The sequence below is a fragment of the Dreissena polymorpha genome, chromosome 10 (assembly GCF_020536995.1).
Source record: "Dreissena polymorpha isolate Duluth1 chromosome 10, UMN_Dpol_1.0, whole genome shotgun sequence".
NCBI classification, from domain to species: domain Eukaryota; kingdom Metazoa; phylum Mollusca; class Bivalvia; order Myida; family Dreissenidae; genus Dreissena; species Dreissena polymorpha.
The window spans coordinates 74,881,534-74,900,448 of record NC_068364.1 but is presented as its reverse complement, the minus strand read 5'-3'; the positions used below and the strand labels follow the sequence as shown (position 1 = coordinate 74,900,448).

Genomic DNA, 18,915 nt, shown 5'->3' with positions numbered 1-18,915 from the left:
TAATAATTTCGTCACAGTTTTCTTGGCTTGACGTTTCCGCAATACCATGAAACAGAAGATTTTCACGTAAGCTATGAAATTCAAGTTTGTCGGTAGCTTCATCAATCTGGGTGATTTTTTTGTCATATGTGTGTAGTGTATCTTCGATTTTCGTCACCTTTTCATGAAAATCTTTGATTTGGTTTTTCGACTCCGTTAACGTTTTCTTTGTCATTTCAAATTGTTCGTTAAAGAAATTTAGACTTGTTTCAATGGAATTTACTTTTTCTTCGAGAAATTCAACTCTTTTGATCATTTTGTTCATGCACTCTTCAATTTTATCGATTTTTGATACTTGCGTTTTGATCTTTTTCACGTCCTCGATCATTTCGGATGCCCACATCGGAGGTACCTGACTGCCTTGACTGAAAGTCCCAAATTGATTGCAGGGAGGGGATGCGATTCCAAACTGCGTTCCGTATTGTGGTGCTCCCGGAAAATTCATATTCCAATTATACTCAGGGATATGATATTGCGAACTGTTAACTGTGCTACCAAATGTAAAATGCGTTGGCGTAGTTGACCTGTTTACACGTTTCGCTTCGTCGTCGTTGTTTACACTCGAGTTTGAACCTGTTTGACAGGTTTTAATGTGCGGGAATCCCGTGCTCGCTTGTTCAGTTTCAATAGGTGATATTGTTTTTCGTTTAGAACTTAAATTTTCCTTTTTACCTTCTTTTGAGTTTTTACTTTTCTTTGGAGACATTTAGCATGGATGTTGCGCTTCATATTAGTCCAAATTTTACTCACTTCATTGCATTAAATCCATGTAAATTTTAACATTTTGTCACAGCTACGAATTTCACGTCTTCACACACGCGCATGCGCATCGACTCACACAATGGCTGTCACTACAACGAAGAGCCCATATGGGGGGCATGCATGTTTTACAAACAGCTCTTGTTGTTTATGTTTTCCCCTTATGATATTTAATTTAAAAAAAAATACTGAATTAAATTAATAGCTACTCTTAAAAAGCTTATGATCAAATGGTGTATTTAAGAATCTATAGATTATTGCAAGTTTAATATGCATGTGAATGGATATTAACTAAATATTGTCTTTTCATTGTAAGAAGACATTAAAGCAGCACTTTATAATATAAAAATGCTGTCAAACATGCACTTAAAAACAATTTTCTGTTACTTATAATCATATTTATAATGCTTAATGTTTCCCAATTTCATGGTTTATCGCGCTATTTTTTTCCAATTTCATGGTTTATCAAGCTATAATTTTCCCAATCCAAATGGCACAGGCTGTAACAAATAAAAGCAAAATGAAATCACTTAACAGATTAAATTATTTGCAAGTAAAGTCATCTAATGATTTATGTACCCAGTCATGGTGTTTTAATGCTCAAAATGATTGAAAAGGTTTAAACTACTGACAACAGCCCAAAACTACTGAGAGATGCCCTCCATGCTACTGAGAAGCAATCGTTAGGGTAAACAGGTCTGCATTAAGACAAACATTTTGACAAAGTTACATGAAGATTGGGCATGAAATGTGACAGTGTTTACAATTTTTTTCTTTTTTTTTACCTAGTGACCTAGTTTTTGACCCGGCACGACCCAGTTCGAACTCGACCGAGATTTCATTGGGACTAAGCTTCTGACCAAGTTTCATGAAGATCAGACAATAAATGTGGCCTCTAAGAGTGTTTACGAACAAATGTTAACGGACAGACGGACGACAGACAAATACCGGTCACAAAAGCTCACCTGAGCAATCAGGTGAGTTAAAAAATTCAGGAGAGGATAGTTTCAGTTAGAAAAATAACTGGAAGGTTGAGAGGGAAAACTCTCCTATCTGCTTGCAGGCATATGAATCATCCTCTTTTCACCTGATTTCCTGGCTTTTGATTGACAATTTTTTATAAAAAAAGGTTTGTGTTATGTGGTATCTGTGTAAAAAAGCAACAATTTGAAGTAGGGGAAATGGTATTCAGCTGATTTTCACATATTTTATGTACATGTCAGTGCATGAAATTTCTGTTGCTGATACAATAGTGTGAAAGCCTAACCATCCAATAAGGTACATTTTACATATAAAATCCAATAAAGCCCCATTTTCTGAACATTTCAGAGTGACCCCTTGCACATCGTCCACAGCACCGAGAATGGCGATATGCACGCAGACAGCTGCCATGGGAACCAGCACCTACAGCATGTCTCTGGGCCTGGCCTCCATTCTCAACGAGCGAGACATCAAACCTGACGAGGACCATTCACGCAGCTCTTCACCGCTGCATCGACCTGTCAGCTCGAATCCCAGTCGATTCCCCAGCATTGTGTCTGACCGACATTTCGTACCTGTGGGGAATTTGACTCCCGCTACCACTTTGACCCTTACTACGAATAACTACCGGTTGATCCCGTCACCTTCATCTTCGACCCCAAGGTCAAGTACAGGTCAAGGTGACAGGTCATATCTAGGTCAAGGTGGCAGGTCATATCTAGGTCAAGGTGACAGGTCATATCTAGGTCAAGGTCATGATAGTGGAACCAATATTGACCAGCAATTAAAGAGTCTTAACAGCATGAACTCAGCGAGTGTAAGTTCCAGTTCGAACACGTCTTCTTGGGTGTCAGCAATAGCTGGTCACATGCCAGGATCAGTACAGGGCTTGGGGCGGGGGTTAATGGTGGTCGGGCAGCCATCGTCTTCGCCCGTAGTCTCAGGGGAAACTAATCCCCCGGGGGTGATTAACAAACTGAAAAACACTGGGTTTTCTCTGTATGGCTTCATTACTGGTGTAACGCCAAGCTGTAGTGATAACGATAAAACTGGAGGCACACACAACGCACAAATCTCACAAAACTCGGACAATCTCCGTCCCAATTCTCTGTCCTTGCCGCAGTCGACCTCGTTGCCAAACTTGACCTTGTCAACCTCAAGTTCATCGTGGTCCACTTCTGTTGCCATGGCAGCAAGTGGGTCCGGCGCAACAAACAACTGCTCCTCGACGAGTTCGGTGCAGGAGAAGGGGAAGAAGTCGCAGCTAGGATCGTTGTTATCCTCGCGGACTGCTGGTGGAGTTTTAGGGGCCTTAGCAAAGTTGCACAGGGACTCAAGCTTGTAAAGATCAGTTCAAACAAACTTATTGCAACACGTGGGACTTGAGTCTGTGAAATTTTCCTTATGTTAAGACTGATTTAACTATTCACATAGGACTCCAGTGTGTTAAATGTCTACGTTTAAACCGATTTGAAGCTTCACACAGGGCTTTGAAGGCCTTGTTCAGACAAAGATGGAATCTTTAGGCCTTAATCTCTTACAGAAGTTCAGTCATCATTTGAAATAGTTGTATACATTTAAATCTTGCCATGAACGAGTTGAACAGGGTTTTGAGTCTATGAAATGTATTTTTCAGACTGATTTAATGTGAAATCTGCTGTTTTCCTGAACATGCATTCTTGTGAAAAATCAGAACTAGGTGTACACTGTAACTCCAATATATCGCGGTCCATTAGATCGTGATGTCCGCTATAAATAATGTATGCAGATTTTGAACTTTCTTTAATCAGGTTTTCACAGAATAGCTTCATTTAGTTGGTGCAAGTATTTAAATTCATTGGACATGTACACTCAGTTATCTCTCATATATTCTGTTATATACGGTTATATGCTTATGTGTCATTGCCTCATTGGTTTAACCCATTTATGCCTAGCATCTAGAAAAAAGGCCTTAGCAAACAGCGTAGACCCAGATGAGATGCCGCATGATGCGGCGTCTCATCAGGGTCTGTGCTGTTTGCTTAAATGAATTTCTGTAAGAAATATTCTAAATATAGAAATAAATATACTAGACATCCCTAATTTTTTAAATAAATTATCCAATTTAGAAGGATGGGAGAGTCCACTAGGCATAAATTGGTTAATGTGAATATAATTATTCACATAATTAAAGACTGAGAAGTTCTGAGTAATTTTAGATAGCAAAATGTATGCACTGTAGCCAGCTGGCATTCGGGTTAAAGTTAAATGAGGGTTGGTTCATGCCTGTATATCAGAATGTCTTCAAAAGCATCAATTAACAAGATAGTTTTATTTTCCAATAGTTCATTACAAGCATTTATTATGTTGTTGTTTTTAAAGCAAGAATGCTTTTAATGTGGCAAGAAGTTCTCTCATTTAAAATTCAAACTTATTATTGATGCTTTCAATATTGCATAATTATGTGCTAAGTAATTGGTTTGTTCATAAAAGTATATAAACATGTGTTTTCTACATGTATGCCAACATGTTTTACATCTGCATATGTGAAGATTTTAATAGTTTTGTACACTGTTGAAAACAGAAAAAAAGTTAAGTAAATAGATGTAAATCCAAAATGCTTTGTTTGTAAAAGATTTTAACAAAAGCCATCATTTTGCAATTACAAATAATTTCTGCTGAAAGCAAATAGTCAGCAAAGCACAAATTCACTTATTTCAATATTTTGTTGTTTGTGGTTTTTTTTTCCACAAAACCCATTCAAAGGACATTTTCTCAGTATGGTAGTGTTAGTGTGTTAGATTTCGCTCAAAAAAGTACTGGGGTTGAATCCCCAAAAAGGTAAAAAATACTTTTTTTTCTTGCTATTACAATAACCTGCAGCTTCTATAAGTAGTGAGTAAATACATTTCGGGGTACAAAATTAAAAATCTAAACAAGTCCCTTTTATACTGAAATGAAGACTTTTATAGTATTTTCTTATACTCCTGTGATATGTTAATTGCTCTTATGTTAATATAAACTTAAAAATGCTTGAAAAACAGGTTAACAAAGTCAAATGTATACTATATTTTCTAGTAGTTGCTTTGCATACAAGAGTGATGAATGATGTGGATTAAAGACATATGTTTTAATTTTAGATATTTAAGGACATAAATTTGTATGATGTTATTGTTAGTATTCTTTTAATTTTGAACATATTAAATTGTAAATTTTGATTGTGTACATATTTTGAAACATATTTAATATATAGTGTTTTAGATTTAAAAAAAGGACTATATGTGATATATATATAAAAATTACAAAGAGAGTAGTGCTTTTAAAGATAGGTTCTAGCAATCTATTTTTATTACTTTCTACATTATGAAAGAATTGAAGTTTTGTTGTTTTTTTCTTGCCTTGTTTTTAAATAAATAGAACTTTGGTGGGTTTTGTTGTTATTTTTAACCATATAACAAAACCAATTCAATACTATAAAATTCAAAATATTTGCTGTAAGTAATGAAAATGTGTTATTATTTAGCACGTGAAACATTTAGGAGTTTGTTCTACATTTACTGGTCATTTATAAAATTAATGCTTTAGCATAAAGTGTTAAATGGTTTCAAACTTATTTAGTAGTCAATTATATATTTAAATTAATATCAATTCTGACTAAATGCCCCAAAAAACATCAAAATGGATTAGCAGTATTTTAAAAACAAGGCAAAAATAAAAAAAACACAAAGTATCAATATTAGAAATAAGCATTTGAATAATGCTTTTAAGTTGAAGTATAATGAATGCATTTGTGTTGCATTTGTTTTTGTACATGTGTGCATTTGTTAAGTGTTCATTTTTTATGAGTTCATTTCAGGGCTTTCATTTTTTCTGTATTGTCTTCCTTGTTAGTTTTCCTTTTTTGTCTCATTCACTATGTTGTTAAATATCCATGTGATCATAAGTTGCTTACAAATAGCAAATGTTGCCTGGAAATATTTCTTTTTCCTAGTAACTAAGTTAGAATTCAAAGTTTGGTACAAAACTTAAGATAAAAAAACACATAGCTAGGGGAGAGTTAACATATTTGTATAATCAATACTTAACAATCTGCAAATTTAGTTGTCTTAATAGTTGTGACAATAATCAAATATACAAGTAAATATTGTCATTCTGAAAATCTTTTCCCTAAAAAGCTCATGTTTAGCATAATTATTCGGAGAAACGAACAATATTCAATGCTTTGGGTTGCTCACATGTTTACATAATAAGCAGATTCTCCGACTCACTTTTTCAATGAATTGATATATTATCATTGTGAAAATTCTCATAGCATGATTTGGGGGAACAAATGGTTGTATCATATTGCATCGTAATATAAGCTGGTGCTATATACTTCTTATATAGAGCTATTAACCTCACAGATATACATGTAATCATGTCTTATTCTAAATTCATAACTTTCACATACTTCACATAGCATTAACTGCATTTAATAAACTAGAAGTGGGAAAGGTTAATAGTATATAGTTGGACCAAATTACGTATCATATATGCTGTTTATTGTTTTGTCGAGCCTACTGCTTGTATTGATCCGATCTTTTATGTAATGACTATCTCATTTTAAGCTGTAGATTACACGCCTTTTGTACTCTAAACAGTTTATGATTTTTCGCATTTTACCTGTTTACGAAATAAACTGCTGGAATGTCATTTTGAAACAAAGATTACTCAACAGTTAAACAAAAACTTTCTTTATACCCCCACAAACGAAGTTTAGGGGGGTATATAGGAGTGAACTTGTCTGTCGGTCGGTCTGTCTGTCGGTCCGTATTAAGTGTTCACTCTCTAATTCAAGTAGTTTTGATCCGATCTTCACCTAACTTGGTCAGAAGTTGTACCTAAATGATGTCTAGGCCAAGTTCGAACATGGGCCTTGCCGGGTCAAAAACTGGTCACGGGGTCACTTAGTGCGTTTTAAACATTCAACATGTTGTCCGCTCTCTAATTCAAGTAGTTTTCATCCGATCTTCACCAAACTTGGTCAGAAGTTGTATCTCGATGATCTTAAGGCCAAGTTCGAACATGGGCCTTGCCGGGTCAAAAACTAGGTCACGGGGTCACTTAGTATGTTTAACACATTGAGCATGGTGTCCTCTCTCTTATTCAAGTAGTTTTCATCTGATCTTCACCAAACTTGGTCAGAAATTTTATCTAGATGATCTGAAGGCCAAGTTCGAACATGGGCCATGCCAAATCAAAAACTAGGTCACAGAGTCACTTAGTTTGTTTAACACATTGAGCATGGTGTCCGCTCTCTATTTCAAGTAGTTTAAATCCGATCTTCACCACACTTGGTCAGAAGTTGTAACTAGATGATGTGTAGGCCAAGTTCGAACATGGGCCATGCCGGGTCAAAAACTAGATCACGGGGTCACTTAGTGTGTTTTAAACCTCACCATATTGTCCGCTCTCTAATTCAAGTAGTTTTTATCCAATCTTCACCAAAATTGGTCAGAAGTTGTATCTTGATAATGTCTAGGGCAAGTTTGAATAAAGGTCATGTCGGGTCAAAAACAAGGTCACGGGGTCACTTAGTGCGTTTTAAACATCACAATGTTGTCCGCTCTCTAATTCAAGTAGTTTTCATCCAATCGTCACTAAACTTGGTCAGAAGTTGTATCTAGATGATGTCTATGTCAAGTTTGAATATGGGTCATGCTGGGTAAAAAACTAGGTCATGGGGTATCTAAGTGCGTTTTAAACCTCACCATGTTGTCCGCTCTCTAATTCAAGTAGTTTTCATCCAATCCTCACCAAACTTGGTCACAAGTTTTATCTAAATGATCTCTAGGACAAGTTTGAACATGGGCCATTCCGGGCCTAAAACTAGGTCACAGGGTCACTGAGTGTGTTTTTTAACATTCAGCATGGTGTCTGCTCTCTAATTCAAGTAGTTTACATCCGATCTTCACCAAACTTGGTCAGAAGTTTTATGGAGATAATCTTAAGGCCAAGTTAGAACATGGGCCTTTCTGGGTCAAAAACTAGGTCAAGGGGTCACTTAGTGCTTTTTAAAAATTGAGCATGTCCGCTTTTTTTGTGAAGACGACATGCAAATATTATGTGTCAATGCGGCATGTGGGGGTATTCGTCACGTCTGTGACAAAGCTCTAGTTTTAACCTGGAGATTACGCGCCTTTTGTACTGTTTATGATTTAACCTGTTTACGAAATAAACTGCTGGAATGTCATTTTGAAACAAAGATTACTCAACATTTAAACAAAAACTTTTTTTTTCGGGGGGGGGGGGGGGGGGTGTAATTATAACTATCAGTTTCCTTTATATTTATCCACAAATGGATTTTTGTACACATAAACTTATATAATTTGCAAGAATGCTCAAATACGTAGTGGTTGTTAAAATGTGTTACATAGTTATACAGAATTTGTGAAACCATGTGTAAATTGTAAACTGCAAAAGCAAGCTGTTTTTAAAAAGTATGTCATTTTAATTATTACCAGTACTTATTTATGTTCATGTTTTCTTTTATTAATTTCGATGACCAATCGCTCGGGCAAATAGATTTTTTTATCCTTCATGCTGTTATTCCACAAGTTTATATATTACTACAGTATTCCTGTACACTTAAACATCGATTTTAGCAGAGCAGGGCCGCTGTTCATTAAGAAAATAAAATTGTATGTACAGTACCTTCACATCTCAAGTCTTAATCATGACAAAAGAAAGAAATTAGTGTCATTTACTGTAAATATGAATATTTGTATCTGACTTTATTTTTATTTTCACATAAGATCAATGACCCGTTAATTTTCCCAAACTATATCAAGAAATAGATGGCGCTATTGTGTAACAAATTTGCATCTTCTTACAATTTTCCATCTCTATCATCCTTTAACTATACTACCATTATTCTGTGTATGTGTAGAAGGGAATCCCCTAGCTTGTGTTGTTGCTTTTAGGTATGTTTTTGTACCCTAATGTTTTTAGATAACCAGGATATTGTTATCCCAAAACACAATAAACTTTGAAAAGTTTTATTGCATTTATTATTTTACAACCCTCTGTTAATACCTTATACTCCATTTTCCAATTGATGCAAGTTTTCAGGATTTGCATAAAAACAATTGCAAGAATATGACCAATTAATTAACAGAATGTTAAACCATGTGTATGTAAACTAGAGCTTTGTCACAGACATGACGAATACCCGCACATGACACATTGACACAGAATATTTTGCATGTTGTCTTCACAAAAAACAGCGGACACCATGCTCAATGTTTAACAAGCATTAAGTGACCCAGTGACCTGGTTTTTGACCCTGCATGGCCCATGTTCGAACTTGACCTACACATCATCTAGATACAACTTCTGACCAAGTGTGGTGAAGATCGGATAAAAAAATACTTTAATTAGAGATCGGACACCATGCTCAATGTTTAAAACTCACTAAGTAACCCTAGACCTAGTTTTTGACAAGGCAAGGCCCATGTTCGAACTTGGCCTAGACATCATGAAGATACAACTTCTGACCAAGTTTGGTGAAGATCAGATGAAAACTACTTGAATTAGAGAGCGGACATGGACCTACAGATAGACTGACCGACAGACAAGCTCACTCCCATATACCCCCTTAAACTTCATTTAGAGGGGGTATAAAAAAGACATATGATGTAAAATGTATGGTGTTAATAGTCAGGTCATACCTTTATGAATAATGAATAGTTGATTGAGCATTGCAGAACAGCACTTCTGAAAACAATAATATCAAGAAGTAACAAAGCGAATTTTTAAGTGACCTTTAGTCATTGAAAAAAACAAAATAATATTGAACAAACATAATTATAGTATAATCTATTAATGAACAATATATGCATAAATCTAACACCATGTTATCCCAAGTGATAAGGCTGAGAAGTCTCAATTCAGTTGGGAATTAATATGCAAACAACAATGGATCTGACTACACAACAGACAAACCATTTAAACATTTTATTGAGTCAAAAATAGATGAGAACAACTTTCTATCAAATTGTCTGACTTACAGTCAAACATAAATTGCAATAGCAACGAAAATATGAACAGGCAGTGAACATGTTTTTATTATAAATACATGTACCATAGTAAAGATCGAGTATTAAAATACATTTATTATAATGTAAAAATAACTGTTGCTAGACTTGACAAAAATGATTCTTCAAGTAAAATGGACATTTGTTCACCACAAAAAAACATAACAAGAATTTGGAAAGATCCAAAATATATTCTTTACATTTGAGGCTGTTATTGTTTTCCTTTGTTAAAGAAAATTGAAACAGGGAACATAAATGAAAAATTAAGACAAATTCATCACCAAAGAGCAAACAATACATCAAAATATCAAATAAAACACTGAACTTTTGAAGAACAATTAAATGCTTTTTTGCTATTTCTGGAAAATGTATCAAAATGGTGAAAAACATGAAACACTGAAAGATGATGAAAAACAACAATTAACACTGAAAGATGATAACACTTAAATGAGTAATTTAAAATCCCCATCCAGCTATTCAACTTGGCTTCTATGGAGTGTCTAGATGCTGAACCGTGCATCAAAACAGTGAATAACATGAAACACATAAAGATGATAACTTTTAAACAAGTAATTTAAAATCATAGTTCAGCTTGGCTCTGATGGCGCCTGAGGATTCTGGTACTTTGCCTTATTGATGAAGTCTTGCTCATGTGGTTGGAGGACCTCGGTCATGTGTTCAGCCTGCCAGGAGTTGACCATTTGTGTGCCGAACTCGGTGTGAATCTTGTCCAGTTTACGATGGGATTTGTTGACCTCTGCGCTCATTCTGTGGATTTAAACGCAGTAAATTTATATGAGTCGTGTTCTGAGAAAATTGGGCAGAATGCAGGTGCGTAAAGTGTTGTCCCAGATTAGACTGTGCAATTCGCATTATGCCCAGTTTTCTCAGAACAAGGCTCATATGATGAATTTATTGTCAAGCATTTCAATTAAATGTTCGTATTAATTCCTCTGACACCTATGTTATCTTTAGTAAAAACCAAATATACAAATAAGTATATGATCAATTTTTAACGTAATCTGCAAAGATGTTATATAAATCTTTTGTGTTATCTTACTAGTGCACAAATATTAAATAATTAAATTTTCTAACTACTAGAACAATACTTGAACAATTGAAACGTGAAATCCCACGAGTTTGGTATTTTAAGTATGGGATAATTATGTTGTTAAAATAAACTGAAAACTTTCCATCCCAGGAACCATGATAAGTCTGGTTTAGAGAGAATATCAGAATGCGTATAGTTAACAATTGAAAGTAATTGAAAGTAATTGTATTTATGATATATTTATCATTCCTTAACATTTTGTTGAATCATAAACAATTAAAATTAATCTGCCTATTTGGTAAAATGAGTACATTTGAAGTCCCAATATGCATGCATTTATTTGCTTTAACTATGAATATTTTTTTTTCCATTTGTTAAAACTTCATTCTTTTTAAAATTGTCAAGTTGCTGATAATGTAAATGTTATACAAGTGAAAACCCCAAGTTAACAGATTTGATAAAACGGCCAATTTCAGGAAGGCAGAGGATTCAAGTATTGGGAAGATTTTTAACATATGACTATATTGTTAAATGATTGTGCCATGTTTCATGACTGGCAGTCAAATAATTAGCTTTCAGCAATCAGAGAACCAATTATCTGATTTGGAGAAGATCTGGATTAGAGGGTTTTAACTGCAGTACAGAATAATATTAAAATATCTTACAACACCAAAACACTGATGCTTCCCAGCAAACAGACTCAAAGGTTAGTCAATATTTCATTGAATCAAGCTTCTATTAATAGGTTAACACGGTCAAAAGTACCTTCTGCTCTCAGACAATGCCCGAGAAAAGAAGTCAGATGTCCTCTGGTCAGTGAGTTCATTTGTTGAGTCCAAACGTCCTTCATCCTTAATGTAGAGATGTTTTTTTTAACATTGGTCAATAAACTGTAACGGAACATATTATATTGCATCAAATGGCATTGTTAAATGAAGTGCTTAAAATTGGAAGAATATTTCATACATTGTATACTCCGACCACATTGTATAACGGCATTAATTGTATCTCACTATTTTAACAACTCTAAATTATATGATCATAACAAGATAATCGGGTTGTGATGAACAAAGGTGCAATAAAACACCGGGATAAAAATGCTGAAACAAAGAGTGTCAACATTGGTGTGAAAAATTAAATCAAACATTTACTTTATTCAAGAGAATTTATTTTATGTGTAACAAGGTACGTTTTTTCAGACAAATAGAGTTTCAAATCAGGTACAATATGTTGTGTACATAAAATCAATCTATTTAATTGTTGTTTGTTTTCATCATTACTTGTTTTCGTTTGTTAAATTTAATTTATTCTGAAATAAGGTCAACTGATTTTTTAACAAAAAAATGGTCGCGAAGAAGTGCCAAGTATGGAGATTTCGAATTTTACTAATTTATTTTAATCTGTAGCCAAAAAGTGTGACAGCATTTTAATGTTTTCGCTAATAGTAAGTAACAACACACACCTATCATTATACAAGATATGCACTTATGGTGCAATATTCAAGCGTTGATTAGATTAGCAAGTGTATTACACAAGATAACAGCTATTTTATAACGGGTAGTTATGGTACATTTTCATAAAATATTTACGTTTTAAGTTTAGTGGTAACAGTACGGGATTAGTGTTGCGACACACAGGGTTATTGAACGGAATGTTTAATGTATTTTCATGCATCAATGTACTAAAGTGAAATATGCAAAAAGCGATAGCTTTAATAGGCGTCAATATAATAAAAAAATGAAATATGTGTGCAATTTACGCACATACGGTATAGTGCAAGAGTCGTTGATATTATCAGCGACACTGTACAATTTTCTCTCTGGCAGATTTTGTATCATCTCATTACGTCACATCCGGCTAAGGGACACAACTCTTACACTAATAAATACGAATAACTGAAAGGTTCTATAGTGCGAATAAATTGACATGATGGAGTGACCAGGATTTTACGGACGTTTTGACAGGTTATAACCTTTCTGATCTTACGTAAAATAATGATTGTTTGAAAGAATGAATCTTAACTTATGGTAATAAATCTGCGTTTTTGCGAATTAGTTATTAATTTTCGACCAGCAGCGCGATACACTGACATGAGTGAGTTCCCATGATATTTGATTTTTTTGTATTCATCATTGCAGAAAAATGCAATTTTCTAATATTGGCGTTTTTAATTATAAAAGTGTTAAGTTAATTGCAACCTTCTGCTTCTGATAATTCTCAGTCACGAAATCTTCAAGACTAGATTTTGTCTCTGATTGCCCATCACCATCAGCGTTTCTTCCTTTGTCCGCCATTTGTAAACAAACTGAAAACGAGACTGTTGTTACTGGGGCCATAGATTCGAGTGATGATACAATCCAAATATCTTTGCATTTGTTCGCGAATATACTTTATTTTAATGAATGAGTTCATTATATATCAACAATATTTCAGCTTAAAATTAAACTAATAATTATTGTTCTTGCCTTTCGAGTTCGAAGCTAATGATAACATATAGCAACGCGCACCTGCAAAAAGTGGTTTATGTTAGTTACCACAATTGGATCCAATTAGCCAGACTTTGAACGCTAAACTTCCAAAATGCCACGAGAAGAAGGGTCTGAAAACCAAGAAGGTGCGATTTCCTTCGAAACTCTGCGAGACGAGGGTCAGCATTTCGTCCACGTACAACAGTTTGATAAAGCTATTGAAAGTTTCTCAAAGGTAATGTTGACACACATTTTCAGGATTGTACGTATTATGTACTCTTCTTGAGTACTGTACAAGAACATCTTCATCCGTATACTTGCTGTCAGCAGAGCAGGAAATACTGACTGGGTTAATTTACATGGTTTATCCCTGTTAATCTGCACACAGATTTATGTGTTTTTATCCCTGGTAATCTGCACACAGATTTATGTGAAATAAGTCAATTAAATGCAGAGCTATAGTTATGTGGACAGGATTAAGATTATGCTGTAATCAGGGATTAGGCCACTTATTCATTTATTTACCTTTTTTCTTTTCCATTTGATGTATTAGCACGTTACATTTTACTTAATGGAAGCATATTTGTGATTTAACAATAATATACAAAGATTTATATGGCACTTTGTGTCTAAAAAAAGTCAAATTTATCAATCAATTCATCAGAATGAAAGCAAAGAAATTAACCTAATTTCTTTGGTACTTAAGTGTATTTATATACCAGCTGCATGTTTAAAATTGTTTGTGTTTGTCTGTGATTTTGAATGTTCAATAATTATTCCGTTAATTAAAGTGTACTAAAATACCAAAACCAAATAATGATTATAACCAATGATTCTAATTGACAAACAAAAAAAACTTTATTTTTATTCTCAAGATTTTAGTTACCAAGTATCCGTATTTTTCAGGCCCTTGAATTGAAGCCAGAAGATCAGCACTGTCTGGTCACACGCTCCAAGTGCTACCTGCAGGTCGGTAATGCAGAGGCGTCCCTCGCAGATGCTGAGGCTGCTTTGGAGCAGAACAAAGCGCTGATCAAGGTTGGAATATTAACAAACCATATGATTGAGAATTGCCTTGGGAAAACAGGGTTTAATGCATGTGCTGTTTGGTGGATTTTTGCTAAGAAGCAACTTCCTATATTTTCTCACCCTGTGACATATAAATGAAAGTTATCTAATTATGGAAAGTGTCATCCCCAATTAGCCTGTGTGGATTGCACATGCTATTCTTGGATGACACTTAAGGTACATGCATAAAGTCAAATTATTTAAGAAATGATGCTCCAAAAACATGACGTGCATTAATAATACTTACACATCTCAAATGATGAATACCAGCAAGAAAAAGTACAAATACTCGGAAAGATAAAATTTTACAAGAAGAGCTTGTTCTGTAAAATAGTTTAGGCTTTTTTTTTTTTCTTAGAGAGCAGGAGATGATGGAAGAAAAGCAGCTATTTTTTGTTAACCAACAATATAACTTAACATATGCCGCAATTAAGTTTTCTGACAATTTTTTTTCTTGTTGAACAATACAACATTATACCCATTGTATTGTAATTTGGATATACATGTGTATTACATGTGTATTACGTCACCTAACGAATAATAAGCATTTGATACATTTTGTGTTAATTAAATGCTCTGTATTTTTCTGAATTTTAATGAAGTATTTTTGTGAATCAGGGGTTGTTCCAAAAGGCAGAAGCCTTGTACCAGAAGGGTGATTTTGAGACAGCCCTCATGTTTTATCACCGAGGACACAGACTGCGGCCAGAGCTGCAAGAGTTTCGGTTGGGAATCCAGAAATCTCAAGAAGCCATAAACAACAGCATTGGAAGTAAGTTTAACCCATTTATGCCTAGTGGACTCTCCCATCCTTCTAAAGTGGATCAAATTATTTCCAAAATTAGGGATGTCTAGTTTGTTTATTTCTATATTTAGAATTTTTTCCAAAGAATTTCCTTTAAGCAAACAACGCAGACCCTGATGAGCGCCACATCATGCGGCATCTCATCTGGGTCTACACTGTTTGCCAAGGCCTTTTTTCTAGACGCTAGGCATAAGTGACAAATAATTTGTAAAGTATTCTTCAGTCAAACATAATGTACATAATTTGAGGTGGCTCTGGCATAGTGAATATGGAATCCGCCTAGCGATCAGGAGGTCACAGGTTGATCCCCACTAAGGGAGCGTTCTTTAGATCTCCCCTAAAGACACCAAGTACTGGTTCTAGTCCCAGAAAAAACTGACTTAGGCTAAATAAGCCTAAGGCTAGGTTGAAACTAAATATTATTTACCCATACATAGATTTGCCCCACAGACAATTCATACATTTCAGTAATGATACTACCGGTAAGTAATGAAAGAAGGTTTTGAAAAGAAATTGTAGTATTTATTGACAGTTGTGTAATACCTGTATTTTGTTATGGTTTGGTGTTTTCTTTTATCGCAAATTTAGTTTGCTTCCTTTTTTCATGGCCATAATTACATGCATATGATTTTGTTGGTAAAGAACAGAATTGTTGCATTTCTTCCTGTGTGATTATTTAAGCTCCTGAATCAGTCAAGCTGGAGGCAAACAAAGGTGACATGTCATATTTCTACAAACAGGAAGAGGTAAGAAAAAAAAAGTATTTATGTACAAAAAAGTTATGATGACACTAACTCAATTTAACTTAAATTCAAAAACAAAACTTCAATCAATCCAGAAGTGTTCTGTTTATTTTTTCTGTGTTTTTGTGTTGAAAAAAAAAGCTTTAATTTTACAGCATTCTTCTCTAGGGTTTTTATGTTGTTTATACAATTTTATCATCCTACCTTTGTATGAAAAAGTTCGCTCTATTAGTATCATTATGTCTAGGTTGTAGAGTTACAAGTTAATAAAAAGTGTTTATAGGTAAAGTCTTTTGCAATATTTCGGACACCAGTCCTGAAACTGAATAGTGAGATGTTTTTTTATTGTAAATATTATTTTCCAAAAAACCCAGCAATATCACTTGTGTTTTTTACTTCATATGACATTCGCTTAATGTGCTTTAAAATGCTGGCTGAATAATTCCCAAATAAAGGAGATTTGTGTCAATGTCTTTCCAAAAGCTAATTAACTGCAAGTGCATAAATAAAAGGAGCACTAAAATTGAAAAATTCATTTAAAAGGCACGTAAAAGAATAGTATAATGGGTTTGTGAAATTAAGTTCCAAGCAATTAAAGGACCCAGTTTTCCCAATCTGAAGATTACTTGATGATAATATTCCCAATTTCAGTATTTTATGTGCTAATTTTTCCCATTTGTAGCGGTGACGGTACTTTTCCAAATAGAGCAAAAAGTCTTTGTAAAAAAAAGTCTTCGTAAGATGCTGTTGTTGATAACTAGAAAATTACATTAAAAGACTATAATGCTGAACCAGTCAGAGTATTAGGTCAAATAGTGATAGTATTATGAAGTGGCAACTCGTTTTGTGTCTGTTAAATTGAGTCATGTTCTGACAAAACTGGGCATAATGCATGTGCGTAAAGTGTCGTCCCAGATTAGCCTGTGCAATCACGGACGACACTTTCCGCTTTTATGACATTTTTCGTTTAAATGAAGGTTCTTCTTAGCAAAAATCCAATTAAGGCGGAAAGTGTCGTCCCTGATAAGCCTGTGTGGATTGCACAGGCTAATCTTGGATGACACTTTATGCACATGCATTATGCCCAGTTTTCTCAGAACGCGACTCAATTTATCTGTAAATTTATTATTTTTTCAATGTTTTCCAGTAAAAATAATGAACAACTCAAAGTAACTGTAAAATACGAAATGATGATGGTTTTCGAGTTAAATACTAAATTAAGTTTGCGTTGGTCACTGCTTTACAGTGGAGGCCCATTCCGACTCCAGAATTTAATATGAGGGTATTTAGATAAGCATATAATACATAACAGTTTGTAAAAGTAGGTAATACCAGACTATAATGATTGTTTTGACATGCTTTTTTGCAAAAAAACCAATGCATTTAATACAAAAATATATTAACATAATAACTAAGCAAATTTATGCTAGTTTTTAAATGAACTTGTCAGGGCCGTAACTATAAAAAAAATAATCTTACACCAGGAAATAAACAGCATGACAATAAACATGTAATCTTGACAGGTAACCCCAATATCAAAAAGCATTATTATCCAATAACACTGCGGGGAATCACGTGATCACAAAAGTACATCGTACGCACAAAATGGCGGAAAAAGCTCTCGCTTAATGCTGAAAATCAGGGTATTCTCATATTTTATAATATCTAAATTAATGATAGCTATGCGCCAAGTACCCGCTTAGTCTCCTTATGTACTCTGATAATTGTTGTTTTCTTAGATTTCTGTAGTTTTCTCAAACATTTAGACACAATAAACAATGAAAATTGTACATCGTCTGAACATACTTTATTTTGACGCGTTTGCTATTCAAGATGACAAACAAACAGATAAATACAACAGTTTTTGCTTTCTAACATGCTTAGAATATTTCGTACAAGGTTTTCCATGTTTAAGCTTTTTTAGATCTGTGGCGAGTAATTTGGAAAAAAGAACATCGTCTTAACGTTTTTAGTTTGAGTACATCGTCTGAACGGTTTTGAGTACATCATCTGAACTGCTTCTGTTTTACTTTAAATGGGATGTTTATAATAATAAAATTGCAATAACATCTGTGATCAGCCAAGGGATTTTTCGTCCAAATGACGTTCCGTTCTATGATCAGAAAACACAAAATCCTGGGTTATTTTTACATGTTTACATAGTGTTTAATTTTATTAAATTAAATTAATTAAATTAAATACAAGTCACACTCGAAAAAGGTTGTTATTTATATATCAGGTGATTCCCCGCAGTGAATAACAATTGGTATGGGTGTTATTTGTTAGGAATAAATAAAAATCATATTAAGATAAAAAATCATTTGCATTGTTTGCCTCTGCGGTAAAAATTCAACAAAATTCTCAGAATGAGAACAAAGTTGATTGATGTATAATTTTATTATACATTCTTTGTACCCTATTGCAATCTAAGGGCTATTCAATATGATATCAATGTATTGAAATCTTTGTCAGAAGTATGTAAGGTTTTCAAAGAAATAAATGATACAATTACATGTAACAGTATTCCATTTGTAGATAAAATTTATTATAATGAATAAATTTACATAACTGCATTTAAAATTGTAAAAATTAACATGTATGCCTTTTGGTTTTGATAATTGCATGATTATTTTGTTTTCTAGTGGCAACAATTGTATGCTTTTATTTGCTGTTATAACTTGCCAATATTGACCTCTTTATGCATGAAAAGATTTAAGTACAGTTACAAAGAATTAATTAGTTTCTATACTAGATGTGATTGCAATAGATCCATCGAATCTCATCAACATCAACATAATTATTATACTGATATGGTCTCATAAAACTCATACATTTTAGCATGCAATAAAAAGACAAATGAAAATATAGGAAGCATTATATGCGTAAAAATTATGCCCATCATGGAGTTCACCAGTTCCAAGTTAATGTGGTCAGGCTATACGGTTAC

General features: G+C 34.0%; 3 protein-coding genes across 17 annotated transcripts in view; 2 read left to right on the top strand and 1 right to left on the bottom strand.

Annotated features, from left to right (window-relative positions):
- Nucleotides 1-3,432, top strand: part of LOC127848777 (trafficking kinesin-binding protein 1-like) — a 75,042-nt gene extending 71,610 nt beyond the window's left edge. For all 6 annotated transcript variants that reach the window (XM_052381388.1, XM_052381384.1, XM_052381383.1 and 3 more), the window contains one exon: nt 2,128-3,432. In XM_052381388.1, coding sequence (XP_052237348.1) covers nt 2,128-3,124 — 997 coding nt within the window. In that variant the 3' untranslated portion in view covers nt 3,125-3,432. The remainder of the gene's footprint in view (nt 1-2,127) is intronic.
- Nucleotides 3,433-8,042: 4,610 nt separating this feature from the next.
- Nucleotides 8,043-13,189, bottom strand: LOC127848780 (uncharacterized). The gene is made up of 3 exons (XM_052381391.1): nt 13,083-13,189; nt 11,650-11,735; nt 8,043-10,601 (listed from the first exon to the last, which is right to left on the bottom strand). The coding sequence occupies exons 1-3, from the start codon at nt 13,176-13,178 to the stop codon at nt 10,421-10,423; spliced, it is 363 nt and encodes a 120-aa protein (XP_052237351.1). The 5' UTR covers nt 13,179-13,189; the 3' UTR covers nt 8,043-10,420.
- A 178-nt stretch (nt 13,190-13,367) lies between these two features.
- LOC127848779 (outer dynein arm-docking complex subunit 4-like) overlaps nt 13,368-18,915 on the top strand; it is a 59,790-nt gene continuing 54,242 nt past the window's right edge. For 9 of the 10 annotated variants that reach the window (XR_008034761.1, XR_008034763.1, XR_008034768.1 and 6 more), the window contains exons 1-4: nt 13,368-13,587; nt 14,259-14,390; nt 15,039-15,192; nt 15,907-15,971. Coding sequence is in view for 1 of the 10 variants with exons in the window: in XM_052381390.1 (XP_052237350.1) it covers nt 13,465-13,587; nt 14,259-14,390; nt 15,039-15,192; nt 15,907-15,971 (474 nt within the window). In the remaining 9 variants the exon portion in view is untranslated. The remainder of the gene's footprint in view (nt 13,588-14,258; nt 14,391-15,038; nt 15,193-15,906; nt 15,972-18,915) is intronic. The other variant, XR_008034764.1, reaches the window with a different exon arrangement.